This window comes from Marmota monax, unplaced genomic scaffold (assembly GCF_021218885.2).
Source record: "Marmota monax isolate L192 unplaced genomic scaffold, Marmota_monax_Labrador192_F-V1.1 WCK01_AAM20220418_F8-fsc00070, whole genome shotgun sequence".
Lineage (NCBI taxonomy): Eukaryota > Metazoa > Chordata > Mammalia > Rodentia > Sciuridae > Marmota > Marmota monax.
Window position 1 is genome coordinate 7489250 of NW_026692116.1, and position 26164 is coordinate 7515413.

The 26164-nt window shown below is 35.6% G+C and overlaps 1 protein-coding gene across 1 annotated transcript in view; it reads right to left on the reverse strand.

Moving 5' to 3' along the window:
* Nucleotides 1-26164, reverse strand: part of Dpyd (dihydropyrimidine dehydrogenase) — an 822495-nt gene that overhangs the window by 82164 nt on the left and 714167 nt on the right. Inside the window, exon 20 of the mRNA XM_046462335.2 lies at nt 25604-25783. Coding sequence (XP_046318291.1) covers nt 25604-25783 — 180 coding nt within the window. The remainder of the gene's footprint in view (nt 1-25603; nt 25784-26164) is intronic.

Consider the following 26164-nt stretch of genomic DNA (forward strand, 5'->3'; position numbering starts at 1 on the left):
TTGCAATAATAAATAGTCTTATATTTATAATGTTGCTTATTTAATTTCTCAACAGTTTCTATACCGTAAGGTGCTAGGTTTTTTCAAGATGATTTTAGAGCAATTTCTATTTAAAAGGCATAAAAATCAAACAAAAAATTTATTTTCCAAAAATACATGATAAAGAAAAAGTAACAAAAATGACAACATTTGTTTCTCTCATCTCCTTTAAGAATATTAAAATAAATCTACACTTGAAACTGAATGCTTTCTCTAAGCTCCTCATATAGAATGTTAGCTATACATATTCTGCTGAACACTGTATCTTTTCTCTATACTGATAAGCAAGTTGAAAATGTATGACTCTTTAATATACCACCAGACAAAGGTGAGATTAAAGAGTCCAGTGGAATTGTGAAGGCCAAGTAAAAGGGTGTCTGATTCTGAGAGATAAGCTAATTCTTTAAACAGAGGAGAAAGATTGCAAGAGACCCCCACCCACCCACCCATCAAGCCTTTTCTAGTCCTAGGGTTTAAAATCAATTACAGTTTCATTGCTACTTGAAGTTTCTTTTACTGCCACTTATTTTGAATATCTGAATCTCAAAGACAGCATGCCAACCTTGTACACAGAATCAGTCAATGGGGAGCAGGAAGGTACCACCCAAATTATTTACTTCATCTACAAGACATTTTACCACCTCTGGGATTCATAAATGTGATATATAAATAAAAGCCTTACTTCTTACTTCAATTGCTGCTTTTATTCATTATTTTTTGAAAGTCCAGTTCTTTATAAATCTTGGAAACAAATTCAGGCCTAGTCACTGTTTGTTCTCAAGTTAATTTTTCAAATAGCTTTAGGATAGTCTTGGTTAACTTGGCAAAATGCCTTTAAAAAAAAAAGTGAATTATTGTGTTTAAAACTTGGCTAATTTCTCCCTCCTCCCCAGCCCAAGCAAAGCCTGTTTATTTTTAAGCAGACATTTCAGCATTGAATGGTCTAAATTCCATCTTATGTTCATATCTTGAACTGGCTGGTTTGAAGGCAGAAAGGCTTGCTTCTGTATCTCATCTAATTACAAACAGCCACAGATCAGTGATTAAATTAACTGAAAAGCTTCTGGCTCATATCAATTAATTTCTTCCAGAATGTTTCCTTAAATAAAGCTCTTTTCTATACAGCTGCAGGAAATATTCCAGACAGTCCAACTATATATGCCACTACCTTTGAATATTTTCATTTTAATGTTGGAACCTCTTATAGAATATTACCTGTGAATTATACAAAAACTATGAAACATTATTTTAACATGTTAATACAGATAAAAGAAGTAACAATATCCCTGTTCCAATAAATTAAGAAACTTTTTAAAGAACTCTCACTTTTTGAAACCACGTAAATCTGTGAGGAAGCTGTGGGTATTTCTAAGTCAGTCCCAACAAAGATATAAAGAAGTATTCTCCATCATCATTTTTAATTCAACATGAAGCCTAAATCTTGTATAAGGCAATTTTTCCAAATGGAAAGAAAAACAAATCTACTACTCAAGTCTATAAAGTGGTTCCTATGAATAAAATCAAAAGCTAATGGGATGACCCTCTTAGTCCATTTGTTCTGCTAAAGCGAACATCAGAGATTGGGTAATTTACAAACCATTGGAAACTTATTTGTCACATTTATGGAGGATAAGAAGTCCAAGATTAAGGTGCTAGCAGGTTTGGTGTCTGGTGAGGGCCTTTCACCACTTCCAAGATGGCATCTTGATGCTGACATCCTCCCAAGGGGACAGACTCTGTGTCCTGGCATGGTGGAAGGGACAGAAGAAGGAGACAGCTCCTTTCAATATCAAGCCCCTTTATAAGAATCTTTATGCTATTCACAACTTAATCAGTGCCTAAACATCACATCTTTTAATGTGGACGCATCAGTGAATAAATGTTAGCATGAATTTTGGAAGTAACACTATTAATCAAATGGTAACTCCCTTTTTTAGAAACAGTTGAGAGGACAATCTGGTGATATTTTGCCCGTTCCTGATTTACAGAATTGGGATTCTTAAGAAAAAATGGCAAGTTAAAAACTAAGGCTTCCTAATGGGGAAAATTTAATTTCCTCATAGGGTTTTCTTAAGAAGATTGATGGTTTATCTTTATTGTCCCTATAGTCCTTGGCATCTGATTGTATCCATTACCTACTTCTTCCAAATTTTCCCTTCTCTCAATTCAGAGGCTCAAACTCTTTTATGTGCTATGAATTATATTTTGTGTTATGAATTTCCAAAAACATAAGCAAGAATCCCCAAATTTGCCAAATAGACCAGTATTAGAAATTTCAAATTTAGAGAAGCAGAATTTGATAAAGGAGTATTATCTAAGTGCCATATTATTTGAGGAGTTTAGACATTTTCTTTATATTATTTTCAATAGTTTTTATAACTACTAGTTTTTAAATTACTTCAGAGAGCATCTTAGTAATAAATTAAAAATAGGAATAATGTTAGCAGCAAAGCTTTATATTTATAATAATATAGACTTAGGCTTTAGATGAGCCTCTCAGAAACAGATATATATTTTAAGTTTTTCTGATGGAAAATTTTGTTGTCTTTTTTTTTCCCCCTTTTTACAAGATGTCTCATGGAAAGTTTATATTTTTTAAGTGTTAGTGCATATTAACAGTTAAAATCATTTTGGCAATAGAAAAAACACAATATGCACTTTTGTGAAATATCTTTCTCATATTAATATACTCCCTAGATTTACATGGTGTTCTGGTACAAGATTTAAAAATTAACGAACGTATCACTCCATTTCCTGTAAGTTACCACTTCTTGACACTGTACAGTTCTTGGACATAATTACTTTGAGTCTCTAGAGTAAGATCAGTAAGCAACTAATGAAAGATTCCTAGTAGAAGCAGATAGAATGAGACAATGACTACATAACTGAGATCAAATTGTATCCACAGAGAATATGGTACTTTCTATATTCTATAAAATTCTGCTGTAGAAGCACACTAATTTGGATGAATTATGTGAAGAGTTCTTCTGAATTGGTGAAAAGTCTGAATTATAGATTATTGAAAAGGAAACACATTTTTCAGATACATCCACTGGAAAGACATGCTAACAAACACTCATTGAAAACAGCCCATTTATTGTTGGTTTTCATATGAATTTTGATAGCATACTTGAAAGCTGTTAATTATCTTAAGTAGGTTAAACAGTTTCTTGAAATGTGTTTATACTAATAATTTGTTTAGTAAAGTAGGGCTTATTATATTATAACATAAAGGTATATTATAGTCTTGAATAACTATTTTATATTTTAAATTAATTGTGCCTAAAATTTATAAGTTTATAGTTCTTCGTTATTAGTCTCTGGAAAACTTCCAGATATTTCTTTCAGAAGTCCACTACTCTCATTTATTATTCATAAATACTTTACATTAACAAAATATCATATTCCAATAAAGTATTCAAGTTTTCAAATTTAGAGGCCATATTATTGAATACATTACATGGTAAGGCCCCAAATTTTCTTTCAGTCACATATTTGTAGATTATAAATGTAAATATTAGGGGCTCTGAGAATATAAAATATTTGTGTAAGTGTGACATTTCCAAACAACAAGCATTTCTTACAGATATATGAATGTTATGAGGTTTACCTAGTATCTATCTAGCTCTGTGATCCAGATAAAAATCTTCTCCACAGTGTTTATCAGGCTACCTCAGTGATCTGTCAAATGCCTCCTAGAAAGCTAAGTCTGCCTTGTTGCCATGGGTTCTTTCCTCTTGAGAGGATAGAAAATGGTTCTGGTTTGGACTCCGGTTTCCTGTTTCATGGTTTCAAATTCTTGCTTTCATTTTCAGCTCTGGAAAGTAGGATATCAGAAAGACTTCTCAATTTGCTCTTGAGTTAAAGAAGGCAACTGAAGTAAAGCACTTGGCTCAGTTCATGGTATTTAATATGAACTAGGTGAATGTTTAAAAAATGTTATCTATTTCCTAGAAACACATCAAAAGAGGAAATTATGTTCATTTGACATATTGATCTAATAAAATTTTCACCCATAGCCAGAAACCTTGTTTTAGATAAAACCTACTTCCAAAGAAACACTGGCTTCATTTTCCCATTTAGATTTTTTTTTAAACCAATGAATGAGCTTTTATATTTTCTAGATGTTCAAATTGAACTTTACCATTAAGAAATTTTCAGAATTCATGTCTTTGCCTTTTGGTACAACCAGTGAATGTTGGGACTTAGCACCTCCCCATGCATGTTGGTTACTCAGAGGTGACCAGTTGTTGTATTTGGATCCTATCTTCAAGCTCTCGCAGTTTCCTGAGATGTAATTTGTCTGGACCTAGAGAGTTTAAATTAAAGTGATCAAGTACTGCTTGGCAATACTTGCACATAAGATAGGGCTTTATTGTCATTTAACGATCTTTGTTCTGCCTTTTCCTGGTTGACATGGAGAAAATGCAAACAAAGCAGGAGTTGAGTAGTTCTGCCAAATCTGTTTCACCCAACAACATTTAACAATTTTGCATTTACTTTCCTCAGGGATTTAATAACTAACATTTTTATCAGGTAGTTCTCAAAAGTCAATATTTACTGATGAGATCAATGTCATCCATAATTTACACTTTGCTCTCTAACTCAAAATGGCTACACTTAGCATCTTCCTTAGATTTTTGTTCTAGGAGAAGCATCCATTTTTTCCCCCCAAGACAAAACATTTGAGAGAAAATGCACTTAGTATAAGGATACTCATACAGATGTTGGTAGTAATGATCAGTTTTTTTTGATAATTTTTGAAATACTACTACATTTTCCTCTTCTAATGGATTCTATTCTCAAATTGTAGCACTTAATCATTACTGAATCAGGTATGTTGTTCAATTCGCATTCTATACAAATTTAGCATAATAAATGAAACCTTCAGAAATACTCTCTGGTGGCAACCAGTTGCATGACTCTTGTGTGCACACTGATTTTCTGCCATGAACTGCTGTTTGACTTTATACACTCATTACACTGTGAAAATCAAAGACAACCTTAGAGTTCTTCTTCTTCAGCCTCAACTCCCACCACTGCTGCATCTTGTCCCACATCAGCCCTGGCAGGTCACACCTTGTAACACTTTTTTCTGGAAAATTTTCTCTGGTAAAAGAGTATAAGGTCAGGAATCTTCCAGGGGACTTCCAGGGAGAAATCTGCAGGCATGGATATGAGAAGACTGTGAACCTCATAAAGGTAGGGGAAAGCACCCACACACTGGTCTGGAGAACTTTCAGACTCCATTTGTAGAATATATATATATATATATATATATATATATATATATATATATATATATATCTCCTATATATCTCACAGTGCTTGAGAGAAAGTGCTGCAGAAATAAAAGCTTTATGTGCTGTTGTAATGAAAACATCTACTGCATTGGCTGTTGTTATCTAGGAGTTTTCCTGCCATTAAGTCAAAATCAGTCATTACCTGGCAGCCTGGATAGCAATGGGCATGAAAAGCCTACAGGAAGTTGCTTAGCAAAAAAGAGTCTAAACTTCATTGAAATACCCAATTCCTGACTTGAATGCTGATTTTATATGAAATTGAGGTGATTTAAGAGAAAGACCCCAACACTGGCCAGGCATCCAGTCAGGCATCCATGCACTGCTGAAGGGAGACCCAACACTGGGGAGCCCAAAGCGTCCACAGGAAGCCCCTGCAGCACAAGACCAGGTCTCTCCCCTTTGTCTAAAAGCTGTCTCTTTTTCTTTCCTCTTGAGCTCTCTTTATCTTGAACACTTTCAAAGACATAAATTAGCAGGCCAGAAGGACTAGATTCATTAAGGCAATTGGTGGGGAAATATATACATAGAAATAAGTGCACGAAGTCATAACCCAAACTGCATTTGTTGTAGAAGAGCTAACACAAGTATTATTCAACATAAAGAGACAGAGAACTGAAGGGAGAAGAGATGGGCCCATGAGCTTTGCCAATAAACAGAGAGTCCATGGTGAGGATCTCCCCTGTGGGCAGGACTGGCAAAACAACTTGGTACCAGTAGTAAAAGGCCCGAGGAAAGAAGGGCACATCCCTACAAAAACAATGATTTATCCTGAGTCCACTGAGTATCCATGAACAAGTGTCATATTATTCTTGGTACAAATGACTGTCACAGGTCACTGAGAGGGAGGTGGAAAGTTCACCAATCTTGCTCAAGAATTAATTGAATCTGGTTCTGCTGTCATCATAGAATTAAACTCTAAGCATTAGAAACAACAATTCTCTCTGTAGAGGAACACAAGTAGAGGCAATAAAGCCCACTAGGCAAGTATCCAGGTTTTCTGAGCTCATAGAACAAACCAGAATGAGATAGAATTCTGCCTCTGCTCTTTCTAGCATGGGACCTTAGTCTTCTTCATTAGGAAAAGGAGAATAATGACTTATACCTTATATGAATTGTTGTAAGAATTAAACAGAAAACATAAAAAGCTCTCACAATAATGTTAAATAACAGTCATTGCAAGGCTTATTTTTTATTCTTACTATCATGACTACTAATTCTACTTTTCCTTGGGCAAATAACCTTATACTCATGAACTGATTATAATGTTTTTGTCTGTTTTACAAGATAAATACATATATCTTTGAATAGTAGAAGTAGAACTTCGCCTGGCTACTTTCTGTGGGTGCAATTTAAAGGCATCCTTGGACCTCCTACAATAACAAGACTGATCATGACAACAAGACTGATCATGACGCCAAGACATGGGATGACAAGACCCTGTAAAATAATGCTCATTAAGACAAAGGAATCTTTGAACTGGGGAAGTTAGTGTCTCCAGAAGGTGTAAGGATGTTGTTAAGTGGAAGAAATCATTATGTTTATGACCACGGCACAAAGGGTTAGAAGATCAAGGTGAAAGTTTATTTTGTGTCACCCAGAATTTAAAGTACTCTATTGTGACCATGTACATGATTGTAGTATTCAGCTTTTCATAACCATGACAAATACCTGAGAAAAACAGCTTAAAGGATGACAGATTTATTTTGGCTCATGGTTTCAGAGGTTTTAGTTCATGGTCGACTGGCTCCATTGCTCTGGGCCTGAGGTGAAGTATGATATCATTGCAGAAGGGCATGATGGAGGAAAGCATCTCAGGACATGGTAACCAGAAGGAGGGGGTGGGGACAGAAAGGGGCCAGGGACAAGATATAGTTCTAAAGAACCTGTACTCAGTGACTTCTTTCAGCTGAGCCCCACCTACCTACAATTTCTACCACTTCCCAGTCGTCCATTAAAATTATTAATGCATCAAAAAAGCTTAAACCACTAATGAGGTCAGAGCCATAATGATATAATCACTCTCCAAAAGCCCCAGCTCTGAACATCACTGCACTAGAGACCAAACCTTCACTACAAGAGACTTTGGGGAACATTCAAAATCTAAGTCATACAAATGATGCTGTTATCTTTCTTCATAGCCTCTATGGTCTGGTCTCCAGCTAGGGTAGGAGAAGATTCAGATTATGTATGTGTGTGTGTGTGTATGTGCGCGCGCGCGTGTGTGTGTGTGTGTGTGTGTGTGTGTGTGTGTGTATTTACTTATTCTGGAAGTTGCAAAATATATGTGTATAATGTTTATTATATATGCTGTTTATTTATTATAGTAAATAATGATTCTTTGGCTAGTTAATTATTTTTTGTTATCCTTCATGTAATAAAATACTTGAAGTCGATTCTATAAAGTTCTGATGACCTAGAAATACTAAGAGAAAGAGTGAAACACATAATTTGATGAGGTGTTTCTGTATATGGAAATTCATAGAATTTATTTTTGTCACATGGATTTTGATAACCGGCCATAAAACTTTTGTTAATGCTAAAAGGAAAGACATAGCTAATACTATAAATTCACTTAGATATCTCTGCCTTACATATTTTGGTAGCAAATTAAATTTATCACTTCATTATCCCTTCCTGGCAGTTGGAAGTTGTAGACTTTAATGGAAGGTGCCAGGGTAGCTAATAGAATCTTCTCCCAGATGAAGGAAATGGGGAAGTAAAACTCACAAAGATTTGATGGGATTTATGCTAAAAGACAATGGCACCCAAAAGCACAAACTAAGAATAAAGACTAGGTTTTATCCGGGGATGGAATTAATTATCTACCAGATTTAAAAGTGTTTTTGAACTATAAGTTTTAAAATGTAGCTATCTTCACAAATGATTACTTAAAGCCATAGCCTATAGAATGGAATTAATTAGGACATTTACATAAAGTTTACACTGCTCTCATCCCTTAGGACTTAGTTCATTTGTCCCATCTCAAATGCCTCTAATACTCCCGGTTGAGGTGCACACGTTTCTTTCTGCTTCTATAACTCTGATAGCATAATAGCAGTTATTTGAGAGAAGATGTAGTTAAGTGGTTAAAGGCTTAGTTTTTGCAATAAACAGAATTGGGGTTACATCTTGCTTCTACTTTGACATAGCCAAACCTTTTTATCTTCTGGGGAAGAATCTATAACATCTATATCTAAGTATGTGTATGTGTACATATGATTATATATGTGGAACATTTAAAGAGTTTATTAATACTATTTTGTCTTTTTGCAATCGACTGTCCTATAATTATGGAATTATTTTTTATTACTCCATCTTACCTATCTTCCACAGCCCTGCATATAACAAATACTCAATATTTTCTGACTGAATAGATGCATATTCAAATGATTAAAATCAAAATTCAAGGCTTCTGATCTAGGCAAAGATATGTAAAAATGATTTCTAATTAGTAACAAAAATCAGATCTGTCACAAAAACTCTGTGAGTTAAGAAAAGATGTGTGATACTTGTTTTTAATCATAATTTTCTAGGTGATCCATCTTATACAATAGAAAGTACAAAAGCAGAGACTTGCATAGAGAAATACCAGAATCAAAATATAGTTTTTGATGCTTTAAAATTTGCCGTGTTGTACAAAATGCACAGAATGTACCTGGAATGAATGGAAATTCAACCTCAAGTGTTTTGTCTGAGTTCTATAAATGTTATAATTTTATTATCCATTAATAATACTATTACAAGACAAAATGTCAATGCATATATTAATACATTAGAAACGTATTCAGTTGAAAATTTCCAGACAAATTTCCCACTGGGTTTGTTTGTGCAAGGGTGGGTAGGAAGCCAGGGCAAAAGAGCCCAGCCCTGCATGTAACCCTCCATATCTGCAATCAATTTAAGGTTCTCTTCTGGAAGCTTTGGCCTGAGGCAAGGCCAGCTTTTGTTAACAGAGGCTGCAGGCACCAGCTTATCCTACAAAGCAAAGAAAGTTCAAGGCCTGCCAAAGGACCTAATCAAATTTTCTATCTTGAAGAAGCAGTTTCGCATTTGAATTGTGATGGCACATCCTCTGCCTACACCACTCCTCAAGAGCCAGATGTGTCCCTTCTAGATTTCTAAGCCCTAGCCAGCCTCCCTGATGCGAAAGGCCTAAAGTATTCCGATTCCACACCTAGCTGCTGGCAAGCGGGCAGAGAAAAACGCATTTGTTTATGCCCCCAGCCATCCATTTTCTTTAAGCTGGTTTCCAGCCAACTTTTTTATCTAGGTACCAGTTACTCTTTTTCCAGTGGTTAACTTCATAAGGTTCTTAGTCCCTAAAGGTGACCTAATTAAAAGTAATTTGGACATAAAAAATGTCTTTTAGTAAATTTCTTATATGATACATCTTATTTTAATCCTGAAAATATTATCAGATATTTGATAATATTCTCCAGTTTCTTTGAGAATGTGTTGTCTGCTTTTCTTAAACAAATGTAACTGAATGGATCTATACATATTTATACACACAGCAAAGTGTACACATTGTGAGCAAAGAGTTAGAGCTAAGTTTAGACAAAATATATCTATCTCTATGAAGCTATCTCCACAATCAAGGTAGAGAATAAAAACATCATTCCTGGAAATTGTCTTGTACTTCCTTCTGGTTAAACCTTACTTAACACTGTTCTTATTTCTAATAATATAGATTTGTTTCTTTATTTCTTAAATCTACACTTAGTGAGATTAGTAAGTTTTATTTTGTGTCTAACTTCTTTCCCTTAACATGTTTTGAGATTCTTCTATCTTAAAACTTTATTAACGTGTGCTTTTATTTTTTATTTCTCTTGAATAAATACGTAGGAGTCGAAGTGTTGGGTCTTACAAGAAATTGATGAAGAGTTTTTCAAAATAGCTGCACCATTTTATACATCCTTAGCCAAGTATGAGAACTGCAGTTGCTCTATATCCTTGCCAGCATTTGGTGTTGTCAGTCTTTTAAATTTGTTTTCTTCCCAATAGGTGTGAAGTAATATCTCATGGTGGTATTGTTGCACTTTATAATCTCACCTAAGCATTTCTCTCTCTCTTTTCTCTTAAGCAGGTTGTTAGATCTTACCCAGTGTAGCCCTCTATTTAAGAGAATATTATTCCTATACAAAGCAAGGACACCAAAACCACAATGATGTGTAAGGATACCTGTGTGATAGGATACACATTAGTGATGATAAAAGATGCACCTAACATTAGTTTCCTTGACCTCTCTCTGCTAAACTTTCTTTTGAGTTCCTAGGATGGGTGGCATGAACACTAGCAACATAGATCACAGATAAAATTTTCAGAATCTTGGTGAAATAATTCAACAGGGGCCTACCCCATTCTGGTTCTAAAGGGATAAGAACATCTGTCCTTCAATTCCACTTTGTTTCCCTAACAACTGCCACCTTCTGTAGGTCTTCACTTCTATCTAAATAAGTTAATGCATTCCTTTTAGCCCAGGTAGATCATCCTTGAAGCTCATTAGAATCAAATGCATCTCTTATTAATTGATTCAAAAGTGAAGAAAAATCCCATTCCATATGATTTAGGCTAAATAAAATTTTTAAACACAGTGCAAATCAATTGAACTGTCCTTTCATGTTGCATCTTTCAACAGCTGAATATTCTATATGGCATTTCACAGAAATATGATTTGATTGGAGAACATCTGCAGCAGTCTGGAACACATTTTCCCCTGTACTTGACTTTTAGCTCATTATAGCTCTCAGATGTTCTCTCAGCAATCCTGTGACATATTGGAGTGTTACTGAACAAACATCAGTGAAGCCTATGTCTTGAGTAGTGTCAATCTCAGTTGAAAATGTTTCAGCTTTCTTAGCATCAACACTAGAAGAATTTAATTAACCCACTGAAACTTTCAAAATGATGGTTAATGCATGGAAGAAATGAGAAATCAAAAAAGTGGGGGGAGAGTGGGTAAGTGCTTTAACCTCCCACAAGCTGATGCCTGCCACCCTCAGCCCTGGCTCAGGCAGACCGTGAGAATCCTTGCTGCTATGCACAGCCTCCCACAGTCTGCCTTGAAACCTCTGGCTTGCTCTATTGCCCCAATGGAGATGGAGAAGGTGGAGGTGGCAACTGCTGCTGTCACACTCCCTGGTACCCACACAAGGTCAGCTTCCAGCCTTTAATCAGCTCTCATCCAGCTGCTCTCATGTTTTCAGTAGGTGGGGCTGGGAGACCAAGGTCAGAGAAGAGCTGTCGGCAGTGACACGGTTTTTTGCCCACTGCTGCTATTACATTAAGGAAGCAGCTGGTGAGATAATGTATGCCAAAGTGCTTTGTAAATTATAAAGTGCTTATATAATTGTCAGGGATAATCACTACTGTTGTTTTATTCCTAGGTTGCAGAAAGAGCACTGATCTGGGCTATTGGGTGACAAAGTCCACCAGAAAGCTGAATATATGGGTGTGTAGGGTCCAGAGGGAGGTCTTTGGTGAAAGCACAGATATGGAAGATAACAAAAAAAGTGTAAAATTGGCTTCATGGGTCAGATGAACATATGAAGTCATTTGTGAGTCATGGACAGGATGGGGGGACAGGGGTAGTTAAAGGACAAAAATCTGTGGCTGTGGGGTAGTGTCTTAAAAACATTAACTTCAAGAAGGTTTTCTTCTCACACACTGATGCTGTTATCTCCAGACTTTTGCAATGTTTTCTGCCTCATCCTGGGGTATTCTTCCCACTCCTACTACTCTGGAAAACATTCTCAAAATTTCCTTCATGCTTGATATTATGTGCATATTTATATCATTTCAATAGTTATACCATATAATAAATAGCTCTTTAGTTGTCTAGTCTGAGATCCTTTTAAGGGCACTTTATATTATACTAATATTAATAATGCCTGACATAGTAGGTGCTAATAATTGTTTGCTTAGAAAAAAATGAAAAACCAGGAGAAAAGATTGCTTAAATTTCAAAGAAGAAATTTCAGGTATGCAGGGGTGGTCAGTTGTTGAACATAGATATAATGAAATAAAGACTGGGAGATGTCTACTGGATTTGGTGATTTCTGAATGACTGATAACTTTAGCAAGAGTAGTTTTGGTAATTTTGGCAGTTGAAGTGGATAGATTGGTTGAAGACAGAAAAGCAAGTAAGGAAGGAGATACCAGTAGAGGACACATTTATTTGAACCTGTGGTGAAAAAAAGGAGAAATTCAGTCTCTCTTCTTTATTTATCTCAACAATCCTGTGAGACACATAATCCCGAGTTTATGGATCAGGAAACAGGGGATAAAACAAAGGTTTTAGGTTGCCTAAGGCTCACTGCCAACCAGCTGTGAGTGAGGCACACACTATGCTTTGCTTCCTCAGTTGGGTTAGGCCAGCTGTTGACCAGTCTGTCTTGATCTGTTTTGACTCTACAACAAAATATCACTAACAAAAAGATTTATTTGTCACCATGTTAGAGGCTGGGAGGTTCGAAATCAAGATTCTAGGAAATTTGCTATCAGGTGAGGCACCTTCTTACTGTGTCTTCACAGGATGGCCTGGTGTCTCCCTAGAGTCCCTTTCATAAGGGCACTAATCCATTTATGAACAATTTCCTCCTAAAGGTCACACCTCCAAATAGCACCCCTTTGGGGATTAGAAGTTCGACATATGAATTTGGGGTGGTGGTGGAGACAAACACTCAGATCATAGTATAGGCACAATGGGGAAATAAACATTTTAGCTTTATGATATTGAAAGAAAGGCTCTCTGGTAGCTTTGACAACTTTGCCAAGAAATCAGACCACAGGTGGAATGATATAATAGGAAGCTGCTTTGTGACACTAGCTACCAGCAGGTGGAAGAAGTGAAGAAAGGGAACAAAAGACACTAAAGATGAGCTCTTCCATTTTACAATTTTTCAGAGGGTTAAAGAACTCTTCAGCCTTTTGGCAACACTTCCAAGTTGCCTGGAATTCTATGCTAACCCTCACAAGCTCATTGTACTGTGGTAATAATTAACCCTGAAATCTCAGTGACTTAAGGAAGTTCATGTCTCTCCAGAATGTGGTGTCTCAGTGATGTAGGACATTCATTTAAGGTTGCCATCATTTCAACGTGAGACTTGTTTTCTATGAAAAAGGAAGAAAGCATGGCGAACTGGGTGCTAGCTCTTAAGTACTTTGCCTGAAGAGTCTCATGCCATGCTGCTCACATTTCATCAGTTAAACAAGTCACTTACCATATGGAACATCCAAGAGGCAAAGAGGCTAACTTCTCTTATAGAACCGGAGTGGGTCGAAAAGCAGGAAATGTTAGTGAGCACTAGCGACATGGACCACTGTTAGGGTCTGTAAACAAGTCAAGATGGCGCCTGGCATTTTGCCAGAGGGAGTGGTTTGCGAGCCATTAAGTGTGGAGATTTCTTATTGGTTGACTGCTGTATCTAGTTTATGTTAATTAAGATAAGCTGTGTGGAATGTATATATACCCCTCCTGTCCTACAATAAATGGCTCCCACTCCTGCTGTATCAACCTACACAAGTAGTTGCTCATCACCGCCCCCCCCCGCCCCCCCCGCCGGTTATTTTGCTGCAGCAGGACTGTGGCAGACCAGAAACACCAAAGGTATGAACAGAGTTGTATAACAAGGCAGGCTTATCCTGCACCCCAAGGAAATTGCATGCAGTAGTCCTAGAATCATTTTATTTTTGTAGGATGATTGGTTTATCACAAATTCCATACATTTACAAAAGTTGTTTTCATTTGGGACCTACATTAAATGGTAAGACAGATGTAGTAACATCTAGGGCTTGAAAGATGACCAGGTTGATAACCATGAAATGATGAGTGACATTCTACCACTCATTTGAACTGGGCATATGAAGGAAATAACCAACAGTAGGGAACCTAGAAATGGTTTTATAGTTTTGGATAAAATGGGATACAACTGATAAGCAGAAAATACAAATGAAACACTTTAAAGATGTAAGGCAACAAATCTTCAAAAGGAATGGTCTTTGTTTGCTGGAAAGAGTCCACAGCAGAGTGGCCATGGAGGCGTGAGGGCTGGGCAGGAAGGCTCCAGGGCACTTTCAGTTTAGGAGGCAACTTCACACACAGTGCCTGCAGCTGCAAATCAAAGGCTGCTCTGTGCAGCATCAGTCACATCCCCTATGCAGGCTGTAGGCACACCTCCTCCGACACATTTCTAGAGGGTCACTTGTCACTGAGAAGCCCAGAACTGTTATAGGGTATAGATTCGAGGTACTAATGAGATTGATTCCCAAGATGATACAGCAGAAAACAGGGTAGGCATTTAGGAATTAGGTGTTTAACTAATCAATATGGGTAACCAAATAGAGTAATCAGGTTTCTAGGAGAAGGGAATAGATATTTCATCTGAATATTTAAAGTGTGAGATAGACAATCATTCAGTGACTCCAAAGGTATCTTGGCATATCCTTTCAAAGATTCTGGAGTTCCAGTAAAGCTGTTTGACAGCATTTATGATCTATATCATTTTGAGCCTAAAAAATAAGTCTAATAATTGTTTCTCTTTAAAATTTCCATAAATTAAATCCCCCATTTTTATTTGAATTGGCAAACATTTAATTTTGTTCTCAAATCTTAGATTTAGACACTGGCATAAAGCTCAATATAATTAAAATTTCTGTTGACTCTTTACATTATCAAAATGATTCCTTTGACTTCTATAATCACCAGAAAATTGTATCTTTAATCTAACATTCCCTTTATTCAAGTGGGCAGATGGGCTCAACTGGAGATATAACAAATTCACGCTTTTCTCAGGAAGAGTCTCAGGGACATAGCTCATAATTACAGAAATATTTTGCATTATTCCATAAAATCATGATTAGAAACAATGCTAATTGTTTTGTCGTGTCCATTTTTAGAAAGGAGTGTAGGGAATAAGTTCAAGGTTAGAATTTGAACTCCAATTTTAATTTACATGCTTATAGTAATTATACCTTTTAAGATTCTCCATCTCTACCCATGATGATAAAAATCCTAATTTTTTCATGGTTTAAAAGTAACATCAGAATTAATGTGGGAAAGTTGTGTTGAAGATGAAAAGCACTTTTACCCAAGTTTTAAGTATATAATTAATATTAATAAGGTGCATTCTGATTAAAGTAGTTATATTTGATGAAGTATGAGGAATTATACTTAACCACTTACTTTTATGAATGTGACAAAGGAAATAATTACATTTGTGCTTGGTAATTAGATATCAATTTTATGTGGTAAGGAGAAATGAGGAATCATATTTCCTTGTATGCATCTTGGACCAAGGAAAGAAATGGATGGGAGAATGGTAAACCAATGAAAATACTGGTGACTTGCATCCCATTTCAGGCGTGCAATGGTGGACTGCAACAAGGCAACAATAGTGACAGCAAATTTAAAATCACATTGCTGCCCCATTCCCCAGACCAGCTGACCTGTCATTGCTCCAGATCAGACTCAGAAGTAGAAAGTTATGTTCTGCAACATCTCATCCTATGTCCGTGCCCACGCAGGCATTGACAAGTGATCACACGCTTCTGCTGGGCTTGGCTTGGCATCACAAGCGTCCTCGACACAGGGTTCCTGGCAGGCACTACTGACTGATTAGAGTTGCCCTGTGAAATGAACCAACCTACCCCTGGGGTGGGAGGAACCACACTGGGAAGGCTTATAGGACTTACAAAAAATTCTGGTTATAAGCAATGCAAAACTACCTCTTCCCATAATGTGAGGGATTCCTACCAGTACTCTTCTAACAATTCATGTTAAATTCAGATATTATTACTTCTACTTTGTCAACAGTAGTAGGTGCTTCCTTTCTGCCTACTCTAGGAACAATGATGGACGACTCATGAAAATTTACTGCTCAAACCTAAAATTAACTGATTTTCTCTTCCATTTTACTTGTAAAGTGAATCCTTCTGAATTATTTAGAAATTTTAGGTGAAAGGGATGCTTCAAAGGACAAAGATGCTAGCTGTTAGCTTTTGGCCATATCAAACAAAACTATGCTAGTAAAATCATGTTATAATAGAAGGTTAAGAGAACTTATAAAAATGGTATATAAGTATTATGTGGAAATTCCACACAAAAGTAGAAGAAATCAATTCAAGTACTGCTCAAATGTTTATATTTACCCCAATATTATCCATATATTTTGGACAAGGCTATATCACTTATCAGTGTTATCCTATAGTTACAGATCTATATTTATCTCTTTTCATTTTTTAAAATTTTATTCTCTTTTATTGCTGAGTAATATTCCATTGTGTGTGTGTATCACATTTTAAAAATATTTAATTGATTTTATTTTTTAAATATATGACAGTGGAATATATTATAATTCTTATTATACATATAGAGCACAGTTTTTCATATCTCTGTATATAAAGTATGTTCACACAAATTCATATATTGGTTGTCTACTATATGCTGGACACTTTATGTAGATTATTTCCAATATTCACAAAGTATTTGTGGAATAGATATTATTGTCAATTTGCCTTTACGGAAATGGAGAAACTGGGGATACATATAACTGGCCCAAGTTCATCCAATAACAAGACACTGTGACTAAATTTGAACCCAGAACTGTGCTCTCTGCTGTAGTACTCATTTCACTATACCACAGTGACTTCTCTCTGGGATCACTGCAACTGATAAGATCATCAGAAGCTCAGAGCTACAAAAGTGGGTATTTAAACCTATCCAACATTTTTTGTCTCTAAGCAGAAATATTCTCCATTTATAAAATAGGTGTCTGTTATTTTGTTCTTTTCTTATAGGACACTTGATTATCCAGCATCTTAGATATGAATCAAACTACCTGATAATATTTAGGAATCTAGACTATGTCCCCCTGAAATCTGCAGTACACACTGATCCAGTAATTTTGGAAACTTTGAACTTTGAGACACTGGTGCATTTTTCCTTCCTTCCTTCCTTCCTTCCTTCCTTCCTTCCTTCCTTCCTTCCTTCCTTCCTTCCTTCCTTCCTTCCTCCCTCCCTCCCTCCCTTCCTCCCTCCCTCCCTTCCTTCTCCTCTAAAAAAAAACTAAAGCAATTAAAAATATTTAGCCTCATTTAGTCTGGCTATAGTCATAGAAAGTGATGTCAGGTCAGTAATAATGTTTTCTATTTCAATCATTACCCAAATAACAGAGAGAAATGTAAATGTCATTTGGAACTTTTCTAACGTCACAATGTAACCATCTGGCAGTCCCGGGGAGAATAACTGCAGGGACAAAGATGCAATGGGAGAAGATAACTGGATAAGGACAACAGAGCCATAAAGTGAACTTGAAGGAAAATAGCTTTCACCTCCCTCTATTCTCCCTTTAATGGGTTAGCTCTGAAAATAGCTATTAGAGAAAGAGGAAAGAAAAGTTATTGCACATGGGGGTATATTGCAAGAGCCTAGCCATACATACCTCAAAATAAATTTCTCATTCTAAGATTCCACATACAATACTAGTTGATAAGATTAAATTATTTCAAATTACTTCAGGACATATTTTAGAAGTATTACATACATTTGTTTTGAACCCAAGTTCTTTGTGAGATACAAATGTTATGGATATTTTCTCCTGCTCTGTGACTTGAGTTTTTGTTTTCTGTCTTTTGATGAGCAGAAGTTAACCATGATGAAGCATAATTTATCATTTTTTTTTCTTGTCTGGTTATTGTTTTTTGTATCCAGTCCAATAAATTTCTCCTTGCCCTGAGGTCATGAAGACATTTACTTATGTTTTTCTTTTAAAAATGTATAGTGTGGAGGCATGGGGTATATTCCTTGTGCTAACTCTTTCTGTTAAGCTAAATTTGCTCTAAAAATGAGTCTTAATTTATCTTTTATGTATATCTTTAAAATTACTTTTTGTCCTATGTTAGGTAGGCATGAGGTTCATGTTTGAAAATATGACTCTTTTAATTCAAGTACCATTTGTTGAAAGAACTTTCCTTTCTCCATTGTATTGTTTTTGTACCTTTGTGAAAAATCAGTTGAGTGTACAAGTGTGTGTCTATTTCTGTACTTCTATCTGTTCCATTGATCTATTTGTCTATCTTGACACCAAAACACACTTGCTCGATAACTGTAGATTTATAGAAAATCTTGAAGAAATATAGGACAAATCTTCTTTGTTCTTCTATTTCAAGGTTTTTTGTTGTTTTGCTTTTGCAAACCTAGCTCCTCAAGTTCAAATGTAAATTTTAAAATCAGATTGTCAACTTTTATAAAAATCCATGTTGAAATTTTGATTGTTATCATGATATATATATATATATATATATATATATATATATCAATTTGGAAAGAACTGACATCTTCACACAGCTCACCAATGATTTAAGTCTTCTTTAATTTTTACTCATCAATCCTTGTAGTTTTCAGTATACAGATATTGCATATATTTTAATTTGTTCCAAAGTATTTTGGGGATTTTAGCTGCTGTAGTAAATGGCATTTTAAAATTTAATTTCCACTGTCTATTGTTTCAGTTACTCCATAGAAATGTACTTGATTCTGTATATTGTTTTGTATCATGAAATTTTGCCAGCTTTACTTATAATCTTGATTGTGTTTTCACAGTTCTTTAGGATTTTGTATGTACACAATCTTACCATCTGCAAATGAAGAGAGTTTAAATCCTTCCTTTCAAACCGAGATTTCATTTATTACTCTTTATGTTGTTGCATTTGGTTAGGACCTCTGCTATAATAAACAGAAGAGATTAGAGTGGAAATTCTTGGTCAATTCTTGATCTTAAGAGAAAATAATTTATTGTTTTAACTTTAAGGATGATACATACAAACTATAGCATTTTTACAGATTGAGGAAGTTCCCTTCTATTAATGGACCACTTAGAGTTATTATGAATGGATGTTAGATTTTATCAAGTGCTTTTTCTGATGTATGGACTTATACCCAAACACATTAAGAAGCCCTAAATTTCAAATAAGAACAATTAAAAAGCAGAAAAAGATCTGAACAGATACCTGAAAGAGGAAGATATATGAAGAGTCAATACAGATGTAAAGTGTTAAATCTCATTATCAATGAGTTGAAAATTAAAATCTTAATGAGCTATCCATATACATGTACTAGAATGGCTAAAATTTAAAAGACTGAGAATATCAAATGTTGGTTGGAATGTGGAAGAACTAAACACACACCCACATCTGATAAGAATGTAAAAATGGTAAATTATTTTGGAAATCAGTTTGGAAGTTTTTTGTAAAATTTTTCTATCTATTTTACATCCAATAAATTACATTCCTAGGTGTTATCCAAGATAAATAGAAATATGCAGCCACAAAAAGAATTATGTAAGAATGCATATAAAATATATTTTCACTAACAAAATAGTAGAAACAGATCAAATTCCATTTTGAATGAGTAAACATATATAGTACATTTATAAATAAAAAGAAATGAACTAATAAGATGAATAACAATATGAGAAATTTCTGGAACATTGTGTTGAGTGCAAGATGTCACAAAAGACATACTCTATTTGAATAACATTAAAAAACATGAAGAAAATAATCTATGTTGATAGAAACTAGATGCTGCTTACTGCTGGTGGTGGTAGGGGACAAATGACAGTTGGGGTATCTCCTGAGGTGCAATCTTCTACACCTTGACAGGGTTTCATGGCATGAACATTTATCAAAACTCATTAAATGGTTCATTTAAGATCTGTATATTTTTTATGTAAGTTTTGCCTAATTTGTAAAGTAAATAATGCAGATAGCACTAAATTTTCCTTTCTTCTTCTTTTTTTCCTTTTCTCTTTTGCAGCTCTGGGGATGTGTATGGTTAATTTGAATTGTCAACTTGATTGGAATAAGAAAGATGCCAAGGATTAAGAAGAGGTTTATGGGTGTGTCAGTGAGGGTGTATCTAGGAAGGATTGGCAAGTGGGGTAGCCAACTAAATGGAGACCCTCCTTAAGTGTCAGCAGCACCATCTAATAGGATGATAGCTTGGATGGAATAAAAATTTGAAGAATAAGGAAGCAGCAGCACCTGCAAGCTCGATTCTCCTTGACTGGGTTCTAGATTGCTGCTGCGATCCTCTGAGGATACTGGACTGGACTTTTGCGACTTAACTATTCCAAAGTGGACCCTGTCAGTGATTCTCCAGAAGCTGTCTGTCTCAGACTAGGGTAGCACCATTGATCCCCCTTATTCTGGGACTTCAGTCTCTTGGACTGTGCCGTACTGGTTCTTCCAGCTCTCCAGCTTGCAGAAGGCCATTGTGGACTATCCAGCTTCTGGTCACGTAAGCTAACCTGAGAGATCCCCTTTTTATAATTACGCTTCCTATTGATTCTGTTCCTCTAGAGAACCCTAATTAATAGAGGATGGTACCCAGGGCTTGCACAGGCTAGAAAGGCACTCTACCACAGAAACACTCTCCCAGTATTTAGAAACATTCAGGCTGTAAATAGGAAATACTCTGTTCTTCTAAAGAGGCTGCTATTAGGACTTTTACAATGGTCATACTGTTGACTTTGAACATTCCTTTTGAATACTTTGTTCTCTACACTGGCAAACTTGCTTGATAGTTATACATAAATATATAAAATTACCACAACCATGGGGCTCGGGTTGTAGCTCAGTGGTAGAGCATTTGCCTAGCACATGTGAGGCACTGGATTCGATCCTCAGCACCACATGAAAATAAGTAAAAAAAAAGTTATCATGTCTATCTACAACTAAAAAAAAAAAGAAATTAAAGTCACCATAACCATATAAAGTAGTTTTATGACACTGTGTCCTTTTTCATTTTAAAATAAATAAGAATGATGCATCTGGTCTTATGCATATAATTTTAGTTTTTACCATCAAAACAAAGCCTTATTTTCAGAGTTACTATATAAGTTCCATAAAAGCATTTCTTGTTTTAACCTAAGAAAGGCCTTTTAATGAGGAGAGATTATGTTGACTTATTAATATCACTGATGTGTATTTCAACATGTTTTAGTACCTACTGAAAGTAATTTGGCATACTTACTGTTTTCTTCTAAAATGACTGCTATTCCTGAAAGTGCCTGGCTGGAATTTTAATTAAAAATTGGCTTTCTTTTTTTTTTTTTCGCCTAAATAAGAACACCACAAACACTTTGTGCAATTTAATTCTATAAACATGTAGCATTGTTCTATGTGCTTGAAGCTCAAGTATAAATAAGACATGATCTCTGGTCTTAAAATGCTCATAATGAGCTGCAGCACTGGACAGGTAGACAACTTAAAGACTAATACTAGCAATAAAGTTATATGAATAAAGGACTATAGGAGAACAGAGAAAGAAGTGATGTAACTTTTCTAGAGAGAAAGGAAAGCAATCATAGATTTCTTCACAAAGGAAGTGCAACTGAAGGCAAATATTAAGATAAATTAGAGATTGATCATCATATTCACACAGCAATTCAGCTACCATGCTGTTGATCCTGCCTACACTGTGCTAGGCTCTGGGACTAAAAATGTGTTCTGGGTTCTCAAGAGGCTCATAGTCTAGGCACACTTTGCTATATCAAGGAAGCATAAACATTATTCACCTGCCTACCTCCCCCTTTCTATTCAGGTTTCTTACCCTCTGATTTTACTAAACTAGATTCATACACAAAATGGAACTTCAAGTTCAAATGTTCTTTCTTTTTACATTCTTTTCATTTCAGGTGCAGTGAAAGAACTAATGGCTAATAGTGAAGGGAGTATTAACTCTAAATGCTACTACCATGCTATTTTCTTATAACATTCATTTATTCATTTACTCACCTATTTGACCAATATTTATTAAGCCCTGACTGGGATAGAAAGATGGGTAAGACAAGTGACACTCTGCAGCAACATAAACAGCCAAGTAAAAATTTAATTGCTATGTGATACCTGTTGCAACTGAGGTTCAGGCAAAGTAGGAGAAAATCAATTTTGGTGTAGAGGGCAGGGAATAACTTGAAGAGAAGAATTTTTCCTCGGTGAATTGGACAGCTGCTCCAGATGCCAGAAACAGCATGTGAAAATGTGTACAGATGCCCAGCCATCATCAGCAAGTTTGGATTCTGCTGTTTCCATTCCAAGGCTCTCAGCAGTCTTGCTTAGGGGTCCTACACTATTCCCCAGCACACAGCCATGAGAGATTTCTTTCCATTCTTTTCTTATTGCAAAGTTTGCTATTCAAATATTCAATTTCTTTCATGTCTTCCACAGCAAACAATCTTGACATGATTATTCTTTCCCACACTTAAAGATGCCCAACAGTAATATTTTCTTTTCCTTCACTAAAATATATATTTTACCTCCAATTCTAAAGAAGAATTTCTGGATTAATGTGTATTTGCAGTTATATTATCATCTAGGTACTTTTGTAAGCACTTATTTAAAACTCCTGGAGCCACATGTTGTATTTTGGATATTGAAAAAGTAAAATGGTCTGTATTTTCCAGTTTATCAAATACTCCCACCTCTCCTCCCAACAGAGTATTGGCCAGCAACCTGGAATCAAACATATTCGTCTCTCTGCAGTAAAGATTTAAATGTTCTCTAAGAAGAATAAACACAGATTATAAATTGCCTCACTTCAGTTCAGGTTAGGTTTTCTGCTAAATAAGTAATGTAAAAATATTTAATTTCAGAACTTAAGTTTTTAAGGATTGTGGCCCTGTATTGTGGTTATCTTCATTTTGAAGCTTTGGAAACAGGTTTAGAGAGGTTAAGTAACCTACATAAATTGCCTAGCTAGTAAGTAATGGAGCTGCACATTAACCCAGCAGTCTTATCTGTAACTTTCGACTCTTCTCCTATATGTAGGTTACTGACTAGATGTCTTGCTTCTTTGGCCATTCAGAATCAAGTATTAGATTTCTGCTCTTGCCCCTTCTATTTTATTTCTCTTCTAGCTCAAAATTATTCACTCCTAGCTTTCTCTATCAAGAGATGTTTGTGCCTGCTCCTAGCTAACTTCTCATTTCTGACTTTTGTACTGCTATTCTTTTTTTTTTTTCCATTCCTTTTTTCCTTTTTGGCAATGCAGATCCTTGCAGCCCTTTATTGGATTGACGTGTGACAATGCAGATTCCTGGATGAATCTCTATTCACCATATCAGGATGCATGAGTGTGCTCAGGAATCTACATTTCTCACATGCATAACTCATAGATTTGTAAGCACAAAAAGACAAAGATCAGCTATTTGTGAAAGATGAAGTAGAGTAAAAAATGTACTTTCCAAACAAATTTTCCTGTCTAAAGAAGTCAGCTATATCTAGTGAGGTGCCCCTTCTCTCATCTTCATGCTATAAAGTATAAGAGAATCAAGCCACTCTTTAGCTAACAAATGAATATATGAGTTGCTTTGGAAGACACACACATGCGTGCACCTGTGTACACACACACCACACACCAGAAACAATAAGAATGAACAAATAGGAAGTCACCTGTATTCTGGATCAAAGCATTTTGATTCACTATTGGGGAAATTAACCTAAAGGGGATATTCACCTATTGTTTTAGTCACGTCAGCCCACATTGGACAATCTAGGAACATAAACCTATTACTAGACCATCTGCTTGCTCCTCAGCTCAGCGTTGAGAAATGAATCATTATTATAATCACATAGGCAAATTTTTTTAACAATTGATAATGCTGGAAATTACACTTATGCTGATGAAGGCTGGACTTACCAAAATTAAGTCTGAATCTAGATTCAAAGAAAATCAATTTCCATTTATGTCATTGACACACATGTCCCTATCATTATCCATCCTCTTTTGAATACGTTAAGTTTTGAAATGAGTGTGAAAGTGCTTTAAAGACAAAATGTTACAGTATAATGCTGCTACTTTCATTTTGGCTCACATGGCAACCTCCCAAATTTGAGACAATGCTTTTATACATGGTTATAATCTACAATGTCAGAAACAATTTCCTTGAGATATTTACATTGAATGAGTATAATGTCATTTGTGAAAAAAAATTTTTTAAGTTATAAACAACCTGAGGATATTGATAGTCATTGATAAAGGCAAGAACACTCACTGTCTACATACTGCAGACTCAGTGTATGATAATATGATTAGTTACACTAACAATGCTGCTTAGGCACTGTCTTGCTAATTATAATATTATAAATATTAATGTCACAGCCTTTCTGTTTGATTGCCACTCATGGAGTCATTCATCATGATATTTTCCTGGAACCCACATTGTAAGATTTTATTTCTTTCCCTCTCTTCTTTTTTCATCATCGGACCTGCAATCATATACATTATTTTTCAAGAAGGCTTTATTTTTGGCTGTCTGCTAGGAGAGGGACAGTGATATTTCCCATTTTTCACCATCCAGTTTTAAGATGTTTCTCTTATTCTTGCTGAGTCCCTCCCCCAGTTATCCAAGACACAGTACCCAGGGTTTTTGTTTTCCATTCTTTTTCATGTGACCTGTTTCAAGTTAAGATTCATTTGAATTATTAAATGCTTCCTTAAAGAATCTTTTTATACTGCCTCTCTTTTTTTTAAAGTTAATTATTGATGTAGTGACAAGCTGAAAAGACTAAGAATGATAATTTTTTTTTTCCTCCCCTCTTTCAGGAATCAAGAAATGTCTTCTGACAATGGTTGCCTATTTAGAATAACACAAAGGAAACAAAAAGGCGAAATGCTGAATGTTGTTTTAGAAAAGAGTTGCTAAAATCACTGTATTATACAAAATGTAAATGTAGTGTATATTTCTCAGAAAATAACTGTTAGTGAGAAAGTTAGGATCTAACCTTTTGAGCCCAGGTTTAGCCACATAGCAGAAGCAGTTACAAAAGATACTGATTAGATTTTAATTTTAAAAACTTCATCATATTATTCAGGACTTCAGTGATTTGATTGTCTTGCAAATAGAAAGGTAATGCTATAATTTCCAGAGCTTGTTAAAAAATAAAGAAATCTCCAGTCTCCCACTAGAAAGAATGCCAGTCATCACCACAGTAAGCATGAATTTGGAGGCACTTTACACTACAAACTTCAATCTTTTCCTTTTATATGACCTTGTGTTATCTTGGTTTTATAAAAAGGTAACTCACAGACCCATCATATAGCTGTAATCAAGCCTGCTCCAGAATGATTCTACTGCAAAAATCACTTCTGCAGGTACTGTATTTCCTCTGTTACTGAGAATGTGGGAAGGCAAACAAGGTCTGAAATAGCAACACGCTGAAGCAGAATTCTCAAGCATAACATTGGAGAGGTGAGCACATACCTTTCCCATGAGCTCAGCAATACGTGGAACTGGTTTCCCTTTCTGGTGCTTCACAGTGGCTGGACTCTGACCATCCCAGTCTTGCAGCTCTTCAATGCTGCTCAGATAGAGCAGGGCTTTGAGGCCAGTGCAATAGTCTTCAATCACAGTAAAATCCTGATTCTGAATAGCACTGCACACCTGGAAAAGATGGAACAAAAACCCAACATCAAACCAAGAGCTCATTCTCCAAACAGATCCACTTTTCATATTTCAACAGATATTTATGTTATATACCAGATGCTGGTCTAGGCATGGTGGATCAATGGCTGCCTGGTTTTGGGGGTGGTAGGGAGGGAGGTACTGCAAAGGGACACAGAGGGACTTCCAGAGATGATGAATGTTCTCATTAACTTGTTGTGGTGATGGTCTCACAGTTACTCACACATTTCAAAACGTATAAATGTATAGTTTACATATGTACAGCTTATTTTATGTCAGATATACTTCATTACAGATGTCAAAACTTAGGTCAAGAAAGTGAACATTCAAGGAGTCAAATTTGGCACAAGACATTTTAGC